The following is a 12,715-nucleotide window of genomic DNA, read 5'->3' as shown; positions in this document are numbered from 1 at the left end:
GTAGGCACCCTCGTTTAACATGTAATGACATACAGAAAGTGGTAAAGGAAACTGAGGTTGAAGTAAGCACCTCTACAGTTACGAACGTGTTACGCTCTTCTGCGTTCAAAGCATGCCGTCGTCATAGAACTCCATATTTAAAGCCTGTTCATTTAGAAGCACGATTGAGGTATGCAAGAAAGCATGTAGATAAACCCTTTGCCTATTGGAAGAGTATTCTTTGGTCAGACAAGACTAAAATTGAGCTTTTCGGCCTCAATGATGTTCGCTATATTTTTTTTAATTAAGGGGGAACGAAATCTTCCAAAGAACACTGTCCCTACAGTTAAACACGGAGGTGGCTCAATCATGCTATGCAGTTCCTTCAGCTCTTCTGGTGTAGGCAGCCTTTACTGCAACAACGGAATCATGAAAATAGAAGAGTGCATTGATATATTAGGCACTTGTATCAAGAATGATGCTCGGAACTTGCGGCTTGGGCGTTGTTGGATCTTCCAGCATGACAATGACTCTAAGCACACATTGAAATATGTGCAATCCTGGTTGCAGAGGAATCATATCAGCATTCCGGAGTGCCCATCGTAGTCATCCGATCTCAACTCAACTGAAAATGTTTGGCATGAGTTGAAGACTAGGGTTCATCAGCGTCATCTGAGAAAAAGAGTTGGAGGCCTTCTGTAAAGAAGAATGGAAGAAAATACCAGTTGAGTACTATCAAATGATCATGGAGGGCTATGAGGAGAGATTGCACCAAGTAATTCACCTGAAAGGCTACACAAATGACCATTAATTTAGATGCACAAACACTTTCTGCCTCTCCTATATTTGGTTATTTGTTTATAAACAGTTTATTTGTTGTTCAATTTAAATAAAAATATATGTATAGATATGATAGTATAGTATTTAGAATATTTTATACTTTCATTATCCTTATTGTGATACTTTTTAAGTTATGAGGAATAAACTACTCACGACGCAGGGGTACGAACACTTTCTGTCATAACTGTATATGCAATGTTACTGTTCTTATTTGTGTACTGTAAATTACTGTGATTATTTATTTATTTCATAAACCTAAAATATGCTTCTTAATTTCTTAAAAAATACAGGATGTATTTATTCAACGAGAAGCCTTAATGCATAGAGCCAATAGCTTAAAGAAAGCTGTCAGGCAAATAATAGAGCACACAGAGAAAGGTTGGTAGCTTTGATAATATTATTTGTTTTCTATGTTGCATGTAAGGTATGAAAAGAGTACTAAATAAATTTTCAGAATTATAACTCTCTTACTACATTCAATTAAACATTAATTCTTAAATTTACAAAAGATATATTTATTAAAAACATTTCTTTTAGGACAGAAATAATGCTTATTATTAGTCAAATTGTTTTCTGTCTGAAGAAATATCAAAGCTGAAGTTACATTGCTTATTGGCATGACCTAGTTATTATTATGATAGACTGTAGACCTATTTGTGATTCATGTCCTTTTGCTCCAAAGTAAATAGAAAATCATACTCTGTACCAGATCATGGATACACTATAAGAGTGACACCGAAAATCTATTATTCAAATAGAGTAGCCCAAAAGTTGGCAGTGGATGCTTTTGACTAGTTCCATTCTCTCTATTTTATTAATTCAAAATTAGGATTGACCTGTGCTGACATACCTTGTGTAGTTTTGTATGAATATCTAAAACAAACTAAAGGATTAAATTTTAAGAGCATAAAGAGCTACCCAGTGAAGAGTGTATAGTAGTAATACTATCTCCTTAAACTGTGACTCTGCTTTTGTTTATTCAACAACAGTGGTGGGGCCAGGGGGAGGGGCTTGGGGTGGCTTGAGACCCCCAATGAGCCAAGCCCCCCTCAGCCCCCCCAATATTGTTACCTGCATATATTCATAAAATATGGAAAATACAATCGTTGTTGTTGCTTAACAATTAACATCAAAGAAACATAGATCTGTAGAACTCAACGTCTTCATTAAGACAGAAGTATGTGTTATGCGTCCCATAGCAACGTACTGAATGCACTGAAACTCATGAGCTGTATTGCCGTTCCCTGTGTAATGCCATTCTATCTTGAGCTTTGACGAAGATTAGACAACCATGTTGAGTTCAAGTTACAACAGATCATCAGGGATTTTACTTGATAAACCAAAGGTTTTGCAGGTATTTACCCATTAATCTTATTTATCTTTTATTGAAAAGTAAAACATGTATAAGTGTATTGTGTATAGGTCAAAACTATGAAGCATTTAGCTGGTGTTGTGTCCTCTGTGAGATCATTTTGCATTGTGTATCAGCCATCCAAAATTTGCTGCCAATCACCAGAACATGTGCATTGTTTTGAAGTAATATTGACTATAAACACAACATGAAAGATAGTTGGCCTGATAGTGACCTTACTTTTCCTCAGAGTGTATTAACTTCTCATGGGATAATTCATTTCTGCTATGTAAACTATGTGTTTATGTTATATTTCTTTTGATTTGTAGCTTTACTCTTAATGGTATATTAAGTGTTCAATCTAAGCTAATCTTCATTTTCTTTATTATTATGTATTACCTTGGGTGGAATTTATCTGAGCTTCCTCTTTTACATATACGTACATTTTCATGAACAGATTATTTCTAATTTGTAATAATGAATTATTAATCAGAGTATGAGTTTCCAATGAAAACTGCATTGAAAATGCAGTTCAAAATAGCACACCTTTCTGAAATGTACCTTGGTATTTATATAATTATAATTTACCATCTATGCTTCATATTGATGGCATTTTGAGAAACCCCTCCACAGTTTACCTCACCCCCCCAACAAAAATATCCTGGTGGCGCCACTGTTCAACAAACAATGATATGGAAGATTTTGACCCCTTCCTCAGTAATACAAAGCTCTGCCATGTTATTTTGTAATATGCATGCATTTAAGGAAATCCTGGAGGAGTTGTATGGGATTTAGATCAAGAGGACTTAGTCAGTCCATGACCTCTATAGTTTTTCAGTCAAGGTAGCGAGTATAACAGTAGCATTTCTTTAATATTTGAATAATGTCTGGCCTAATTTTATTTCAATTCAGTACCACAAAAATATGTTCTTGAGTTGTAAATCTCTCCTTCTGAAATGATATAAGATCTGTACATCCATCCATTCATAATAACTGTACTGCCACAATAATGATAATATTCAATAAAATTGCACTGAGAAATTCATTCACATGAACCATTGGAAGAGACATGAAATCATGTGTGATCTGTGAAAAATACACTTGCATAATACTGTTCTTTCCAACATATGAGACCTTGACAAAAGTTCAAACAAACAATATGACTAGCTGTATGGATTGAAACATATTTTCTGACCTTAAATCCATTCCATACAGTTTTGAACACTTATAATTTCAGTTGTTGTCTTGAAGTCAAAATATTAAATCCATGGGTATTATACTGGCAATTTAATGGTTTACAAACAGTGATAATTACACTGTTCTTCCATGATCTTCTCCAAATTACTTAGCACCCAGATCACTTGCCTGATCACATGTCAGTAACTTTCCCATTATAGATTTGTATACAAAATGGGTTTTTTGTTGTTGTTTTTTTAACATTTGCAAAACTCTGATTGTTTTTCTGCCACCAACAGGTAATATTTTCACACAGTTACATGAAAACAATTAACAAGTTTGGTGTGACAATCAAAATGCAATTTAACATATGGTCAAGTCTAAAACTGAAATGAAGATACCATTTTTTCAGTTTGGGGGAAACGCATGTAAATGCACTAAAATAATTGTGTATTCTCGTAGCAGAAGGCATGAAAGCTGCACATAACAGTCTTTGGAATTACATTCAGGTGTAATTTTCTGAATTTTATTAAATTATTGCTGCTTTGATTTTTTTGATGCAGTGTATATTAAGAAGTTCAGTGTTACCTAGTGAAAAGAGAAAGTGTTATCATAATGGGTGGTATAATAATTTTTAGTTATTTTCTTATTGATCTGCCTAAATTTCTTTAATCAATGGGAATTAGTTAATGCTATGTGTTTTTATAAAGGGGAAAAAAAACTTATAGATTATGGAAATGCATGATAGTTCTAGAAATATATATGTATGATAAACAGGTACCTATTCAGAATATTAAAGCAAGTTACAATGATTGATCATTTAGAATTATTCCAAAATTTGGTCAGTAAATGGAAAAATGTCACAACTCTTTCTAAAGAGAAATATTAATAAAGTAGTATCAGATGATGTACAGTCAAAGTACAACATTTTTAAAGTCTTCAGTGTTATCCATGGAAGCATAGAAAATGCTTTAAAGATTACATTGGCCTTTTAGATTACATTCTATGTTAGTTAGGATTAATGAAGATTATTTTTATAAAACAACCCTTTGGTCTAATAAGCATTTGAGCTAAAGTTGGGCATATTTCTTGGTATTGTTAACAAGATAATAAACTAAAATTTGATGTTGACAGAACCTTACAAGCCAGAATTCAGAAGCTTTCAACAAATTTTGAAATCAATACAATTTTCATTAGGAAATTGGCTGCAAGATGGTAATCCCATGTTATTCTACATATACATGTCAAATTAGTTTCCAAATTCAGTTCAATGGACTTTAGTGTTTTTTGAAATTGTAAAATTAAAATATTAACTAATTTATGGAAAGTTTCACAGAAGGAGAAGAAAGAGCACTGATATGGCTATTCTCCAAAGAAGCATAATGTTATGATACATCACTACAAGAGTATTTATAAGAAGCAAAGGAAGCAGATACAGCATGATTGCTGCAAATTATGGTTTTTCAATATTAGAATGTTAAATCGGGTCATTGTTTCATTGAGTTACTAGTGATCTTCCATAATTAATCATCTAATTTAAATTCTAATTGTGTGAGGAATCTTATTGAAAATAAATGTATGTTAATTAAGCTGAGGGTTATCAAATTAATGTATTATAATGTAATTAATCAACTTTAAACTATATTGACTAAAAGCAAGACTTGAATTTAATCACAAACAAATGACAGTTGTTTGTCAATTTAATTTTGAAAGGCATTTTGTTACCTGTCAAAACTATCATGTAATTTACAGTAAAACATTTCTTTTTAATTAAAGCTTTCAATCTATAAGTAGTATTCAATCTTATGTTTAGTAGATGCAAGTCTGAAGACAAGTAATCATGTAAATATTAAACTGTATACTGTTATAACCATATGATAAATTAAACACATTAAGTATTATTATTCTCTATGCCTCCTTTTGTAACTACCCATTCATCACTATTTATAGGCTAAAGTCATGCCACATCTGCAATTAATATAATTAAACTTATGACATTGGATGTTTTTTTCTATATTTACATAAACTATAAATTTAGAAGTTTTACTGTGTTTTTTTAATGATTATAGATGGATTATAAGATAAAATTCACAAATATTAAAAGCAAGTCAGAATATAATAGTTGTTAATGTGTAATTAGGTATGAGAAAAACTAAATCAGAAGCACTTAAAACAATGCAGATAAGATATAAAGTTATGCTTGTAAAAATTATTGCATTTATTCAAATAGGTAGAATCTTGTACACAAGTTAATATTATTTGTCATTTTATACTACTTTACATAGTATAGGTTGGAATATTTCAAAGAAAGGGATTATTTTTTCTAGAATGTGTCATTTATCACTGTTTATTGTGCTTTGCATAAGAAAGATTAAAATATTTCAAGGAAAGAAATAATTGTTTCTAAGGTTTGTTACATAGATTGTCTTTTGTAGTAGTGTTCTATTAAGTTTACTGTACTGAACGAAACAAACAGTGTATTTGATAATGTTATAGTACATTTAGTAAGAAGTGCTAAATTTACCAATATTCCAAGTAATAATACACACACACACACACACATGCACTATAAGCTGGAGGTCATGATAATTTTGTTTTCTTTATAACAGTATAGTATGCAGATGCTACATATCTTTTGTTTCTATGGTATATGTATTTGTTATGTAAAGGATTATTAAATTTCTCTTAGTTCTGATTCTAGAACACTATATCCAGTAGTGGTAAGTTTATACTGAGATGTTACTTTCTGTGTCTTGACCAGTCCCGGAATTTATCTACTGTTTCAGTGGATAGTTGCACTGTGTTCTTCTTGAGTTTTTTTGTGCTTTGTGATGTGCATTTCTTGTTCTTTATTGGAGCATTAAAAAAGAACTTGAGGTGAAAGGTTTCTCTTTTTAGAGAGCCAAATCTCACTATGAAAGCTCTGCATTTCTACCTGCTGATTGAATTGACAATAATGAAAACCTGTTATTTCATTTACTTCCATTTTAGTTATTTTCTTTTTCTTTTCATTGTTTGGTTGTGTGCTTTAATTAAATGTCTTATTTCTGGACTTCAGCTCTGTATATTGTCTCTTAATTCACCTGTAACAAATCTCTACATTTTTCGTCTACAAGTTAGATCCACAAATTCCTCACTTTTTGTGGAAACTAACTAAATTTTCACAAGTGTAACTGTAGATTATCACAAATTACCTTGATCAAATATTTGTGGAAATGGTAGCTAATATTTTTCCCTTTGAGTTATTTTAACTTTCTCTCTCTTATGCCCTTAATGAGAAATAAAGTTGAATTCTGGAAAGAACTTTAGTGGAATGATGTTTAAAGTCAGATTGGTTAAAGAATAATAACAGAGAAACTCTAATTAACTCTCACCTCTGTGTTAGGTACTGAGTGCTTCTTAGCACTAAGAATGACATACTAGTTTTATTCTCCATCCACTTCTCAAAATGGTTAAGTCACATTCTAGCACAACAGGAAATGGTGGTCATATTGTTTAGTTTTGAGCAGATCAACTGAAATTTAAGAAGCAGGTAGAAGATTATTATGAAGGCAGGGTAACTGTTTTTTCACAGGTCATTTGGAGTAATCTCTATGATAAGCCATGAAGAGTAACATTGAGCATAAATGATACACCTTGTTTGTTGATACTTTCAGAAACAGCTGAAGATGATTTATGGTTGGTGGACCAGCCTTGGCAGCTTGCTACTGCTCACCTGTCAGAGGCAATACAATAATCATGCCAAGTAGGTGATTTGTTCTTATAGCCAGCACATGATGTCAGCCTCAGTCTTGTGTTTAAATGGTTAAGGGTGGAAATACCATATATGGCAGAATATCATTCAAGCAAGTATGAGCAGAAAATGTGAGACATAGCAATTTTCCAGTTTATGGTGGAATAATGTTTATGATGATGCATTTCTCTCACCACTTCCTGTCAATTGCAACAAAGTGAAGCATGTCACAGTGTTACATTTTATAGATTCATCAAAGGACAATTTGGATCACTTTCTTAAGTATTTTTATCATAAAGCTGCTTAGAATTACTGAACCATGAAACAGATGATAAATTGTTTACTATTGAGTGAAAGAGGAATTGTGTTAGTGATACGACCCACAAAAGAACAGCCATCTACTGGACAAAATTTAAAGCTTGCATATGTCACACTAAATGGCAGTTTCTTTCTTTCATCAGATATTGTGTTTGGTACAACAACATCTACAATGCTGAATATTGCATGGTATGTGTTTGCAATATTATGTGGATGTCAAGTAATGTTGTAGTTGATGCTGGTTCAGGTAAAAGTGTTTGATCTCATTGTGTATGAGGCACTATCATGTCCATCAATCTGCCCAGTAACTATAGACCTTTTTCTTATGAATGATGAATGACTAGCAGTGAGTAGTGAATTGAGAATTCACACCTTTTTGGTGTCATCACTAAATGTGGAAGAGTTGTGATGGCAATTGAATGTCAGTTTTTTTAGGTTTAAACTTCCTTCAGATGTTATTTGCTAATATAACCCTTATATTAGATTAACTGCAGCTTCATGATAAAACCATAAAATATAATCTAATGTAGGTTCAAAAGCCATGGATTGCATGTATGTATGTTTACAAAGAGTTTCTCAGACACATAGTAAGTAGAGATGGAGCAGTGTATACTCTAGTATGCTCATGCTTTTTGAATGGCATTACCATACGACAAGAAAAAAAGGCTATTTGCAGAAGTGGTGTAGTTTAAGCACTTTATGTATTACTTGTATCTATCTGGGTATATCACATTTCTTTAAAGTGAGTAATGAATGTTAGGAGGCTAAAAGATATAGTCGCACATTGGACCGATTGTTGCAAGAATACAATTTCACTATACAGCACAGTGACCAAGTTGGAAATGTGATAATAAAGACAGACTTTCTTACTTGAAGATAAAACCTTGCCCATTTATAGGGTCCATACTACTGATGTCATGCTGCTTGAAACCCAAGCTCTACATATTAGTAACAACTTATAAATAGTTTGGAAGCCATTTTAGAATTTACACTAAATTGGACTTAGGAAAAGTTAAGAGATCCAGACTTGATTTAGATGCTCTTTGTTGTGTATCAAGGAGAAATAAAGCCCTTACATTTTGGTGAATGAAATGTTTGATCCATTTCAGTTACAGGAAGAAATGCTGTACTGTAGATACTGTCATGCACCTAATAGTCCAGAGAACTTTAAGAGCTGAAATACTCTCCAACTTTCATAACACACATACTGTAGGACACCAGGAAGTGTCTACACTATAGCCAGCGTGTGGAGATTATTTTATTCGTCTCATTTTCATAGGGATTAGAGTGATGGTGTGTGAACACTGTACTTCTTGTGCTACACAGAGAAAAACATCCATGTCAGGTAAAACCACTCTGTCAACAATTTGTTGATTTTTCACTCCAGAAAATAGCCTTAGTTTTCATGGGACCTCTCTGTGAGACAGTCCATGGTAAATAATACATATTGTTTGTAATTAATTACCTTATTAAAATTGACTGAAGCAAATGCACTGGCTTAAACACCAGCTCAAACAGTTGATAATGTGTTGGCTGCCCAGCAAATAGTGAGCTTCAGAGCATTAGAGGAGATTCGTAGGAGCCATGGAGTAAACTCTGGTGGTTTACTATGTTGTGTAAGTTACTAAGAGTGGTGGAGACTTGTACTTGACCTTATTTGTTAGATGGAGCATAAGGGGAGCTGGTTGCCTTTTTACACAGAATCAAGACTCATCCTGAAATTTCCCATCCTTGTTTCATTTTAAATACACTAGCACTTAATAGTAGGGATTAATAAGGATTCCACATAATGCACATTCCAAAACAAAACACATATTGAATTCATAGGTGAAAAGCCAATCATTCAAAGTATTGCTTTTTGTGCATATGTACTAATAATTTGCTAAAAATGTCACTAACATTTTTGGTATAACAGTTCAAACATTTCTTAAACAGCAACCTTTTTACTACTTTCTACCTCATCACATCAACTGGGCTATTACCTAGACAGCCCAGATTATCACTACAAGATTTCTCCAGTTTATTTGACTAGTCTGTGGTATCTGCTTCTGAGATTTTGTTAAAATAGAGAGACAGACATAATGCAAATGGTGAATCATCCACATAATTAAATACCTTTTCAACCTGATGGATGGTGCTACATATCAATGGATAGACACATGACAACTTCTAAAAAGGCTATTTGCAGAAGTGGTGTAGTTTAAGCACTTTATGTATTACTTGTATCTATCTGGGTATATCACATTTCTTTAAAGTGAGTAATGAATGTTAGGAGGCTAAAAGATATAGTCGCACATTGGACCGATTGTTGCAAGAATACAATTTCACTATACAGCACTATAAAGGTAGAGTATATACATAATACAGATATAATATAAAAGTGAACAAACAACAGTATTTAACAATTGTGAATTTTAAAATGAAATTAGGATAGTGCTATAAAAACTAATGTTTTATTACTTTTATAGCAGGATCCCTATATCATTTTAAAATTCATAAATTTTGATACTGTTGTTATATTTACACCTGCAGTCACAATCTGTTTATTCATATATCTCATCTTTGTCATGTCCTTATTGTTCTTTGCTTGTTTGATTTTGTTAGTTGATGCATTATTCCAACTGTCACATGTTCCTGCTCTTCACTTCTGCATATAGATCAATGAATCTCTTGTTTTTGCAGAGAACAGGCAACAGTGTGCAGGTTTTGCCATGTATTCTCATGTATATATTATTCATTCATTCAAAGTATCTCGAAAGAGAAAAGCTTAAGCAACCTCTTGGTGTCCATGATAATTTGCATTTTGGTGGTCATCTCAAAATCAACTCTTAACAAAATTTGACTTTCTTCTAATTAAAAATTTGAGTTTTAGTAACGGGCAGAGTTTATTCAGTTGGAAAAATATTAGGTTTAATTCAATCCTATTTAATGATAATGTACATGTGTTATTTCTAACAAAGATTTGAATGTTACGTGCACAGCTTATTGTGTTAAAAGCTTGACTGTGTATGTATATTTGTTGACTGAGATTCCTAAATTTTGCCATTAAACATAATATGACCATAAGTTTCTTCTTGTCATGTATATGTAATAAGATTTTTAAGCTTGAAATTAGCATTTTAAATATGGAAGTTATTCTTTAATACTTATTTGAAGAATTTAGTTAGTAGAACTGTCACTAAAGAAGCTGTATTTATGTTGTCATGATTAACTGCCACCAAATGTTTGTTTTTATAATGCATAAAATTGTCATTAAACAGATGTTTCTTTTTAACTTGTACTGTAATTCTTGATTAACTAACTGTCCATAGATTTATTGTGTATTTATTATATTTGTGTATTTTTGTAAAGTGTACAATTTAAAATCATAATGAGCAATACATATTTTAAATATATGCATTTATATGTGGTGAATATATAGTGCCTTACTTAATCATTAAGTGTACACATTTATCCATGAATTGAACATTAAACATTTGGTCAGTATTAAGCATTTGCTCAGTCAGTAAATGCAAATGTTGTCTCTGTAATATGTGTAACTTACGTTTTCGATGATTAACCTTATAAAGTTCATTTGTTTTCTTTGTATGTAAACTTTAAATTTCTGGATTAAGCAGATGTTCATTATTTGAATGTACAACAGAATTAGTCCATTGAATCAACTCTGTATTGGAGAAAGAATGGTGACTACATTATCATATTCACTATGTGTATGTACATGAAATGTAATAAGCTTTTACCAGAATGTATGAGTTTGCTGTACACAAAAATCAGGTGTGTTACGAACGTATTTATACTGTGGAGAAGTCTGTGAAGTAATGATGTCAGTCTAAGGGGTACTCTGACAAGTCAGAGTGCAAAGTGATGTTAATGTGAAGAATAAAAATACTTTTGTCCATCATACAGTTTACATAACCTCTAGAAATTTCAAAATGTGTATCTACAGTTTTTTTAAAATATCTCTGTATACTGTATGTGATTTACTCTCCTCTATCATGTAGTTCTGCCACATCAGCAGTTAGAGTAAAATGGATATTTGATAGTTCTGATATTATACCATGTTGAATGGTACTCTGCACACAGGGTTAAGGACATGTATTTTGTAAAAACAATGTACTTGAAGGTTATAGTAAGAAAAATGGTAATGAAGATTTCGTGTTTATTTTTCTTTATTTTCTTGTATAGTTGTTGATGAACAGAATGAACAAACTAAAGAACGACAGCCTCCTGTTGATTCAGCAGTTATATGTGACACTAACATAGGTTTCAATTCAAATGGAGTAGTGGAATCTCAGGAAAAGATGGTTATTCCATTGTTTACCAGCACACTCCACCCAGAAGATGCATCTTCAACACAAGAATATTGTAATCCATATGGCTCAGCCATAGGACAGAGCACTGGGGCAGCTTTGAAGAACAATTTGCAGGTTTTGTTACCTACTATAGAAGATGGTATCAGTGCTGACAGATCATCGTGTCCTTCACCTCATTCCTCTGGTCTCATTACTACTACTTCTTTAAACTCCCGTTGTCACCCTCATAACTCACTTCAACCTAGTTCCCCTTCTCTTTCTGTCCTTCTTAGAAAGAAAAGTCCTGCTTCTATTTCTTCCATTTTAACTAACACCAAGTATGAAGAAGAAGTTAATAATGCAACAACTCCGGAGATACGTGTGAAATGTAAGTCTAAAAGTTTCAGGTTTTTATTTATAACATTGTAAATTATATTGCTAGTTTATATTTATCTGTCAGTGCTGTTGTCTTGTACAGGGTGTTCAGAAAATCACTGTGCACTTACGTATTTATTAACAGACAAAACTGCACAGTGACTTTCCAAACACCCTGTATAATGTTTTTCTTATGTGTTAATAGAATGTGGCATTCTTCAATGCAAGACTTTTATGTAAACATATATGTTTTAATATTCATTAATAAGGGTTCCTAAGCATTAATTACATGATGCTTACGTAACTATTCATTTAAATCTTTTTTTTGGGGGGCTCTTCATATTTTACTTTATATTTCTGTTTTTGAGTTAGAATTGTGTAGTTATTATGTTAACAGCAGTGTTATTTTTTACTTATATTTTAACTATAAACGACATATGTTTTGTGATGTTACATTTAACATTGTCTATTTCTGTTCTGAATTATAAGTAATTATTTTTGGTTATGGCTTTTGTGTCATAAACATTTTTGTTTTTTAAGTAATGCATACTTAACCTGTGTATTGTGTATGAGACTGTAAAAACCTTGTTTGTAAACAATGTGACTAAGCTTAAAAAAAACTAAATTCAAATCTGTCAGTCATCTATAACA

The 12,715-nt window shown here is 32.2% G+C and overlaps 1 protein-coding gene across 19 annotated transcripts in view; it reads left to right on the top strand.

Annotated features, from left to right (window-relative positions):
• Positions 1 to 12,715, top strand: part of LOC143232566 (diacylglycerol kinase eta-like) — a 92,899-nt gene that overhangs the window by 54,577 nt on the left and 25,607 nt on the right. For all 19 annotated transcript variants that reach the window (XM_076468139.1, XM_076468140.1, XM_076468142.1 and 16 more), the window contains 2 exons: positions 1,110 to 1,197; positions 11,583 to 12,077. In XM_076468139.1, the coding sequence (XP_076324254.1) occupies positions 1,110 to 1,197; positions 11,583 to 12,077 (583 nt within the window). The remainder of the gene's footprint in view (positions 1 to 1,109; positions 1,198 to 11,582; positions 12,078 to 12,715) is intronic.

The sequence above is a fragment of the Tachypleus tridentatus genome, chromosome 11, assembly GCF_004210375.1.
Source record: "Tachypleus tridentatus isolate NWPU-2018 chromosome 11, ASM421037v1, whole genome shotgun sequence".
NCBI classification, from domain to species: Eukaryota; Metazoa; Arthropoda; class Merostomata; order Xiphosura; family Limulidae; genus Tachypleus; species Tachypleus tridentatus.
Note: the sequence above shows the minus strand (reverse complement) of the source record. Positions and strands in the feature narration are given on the sequence as shown.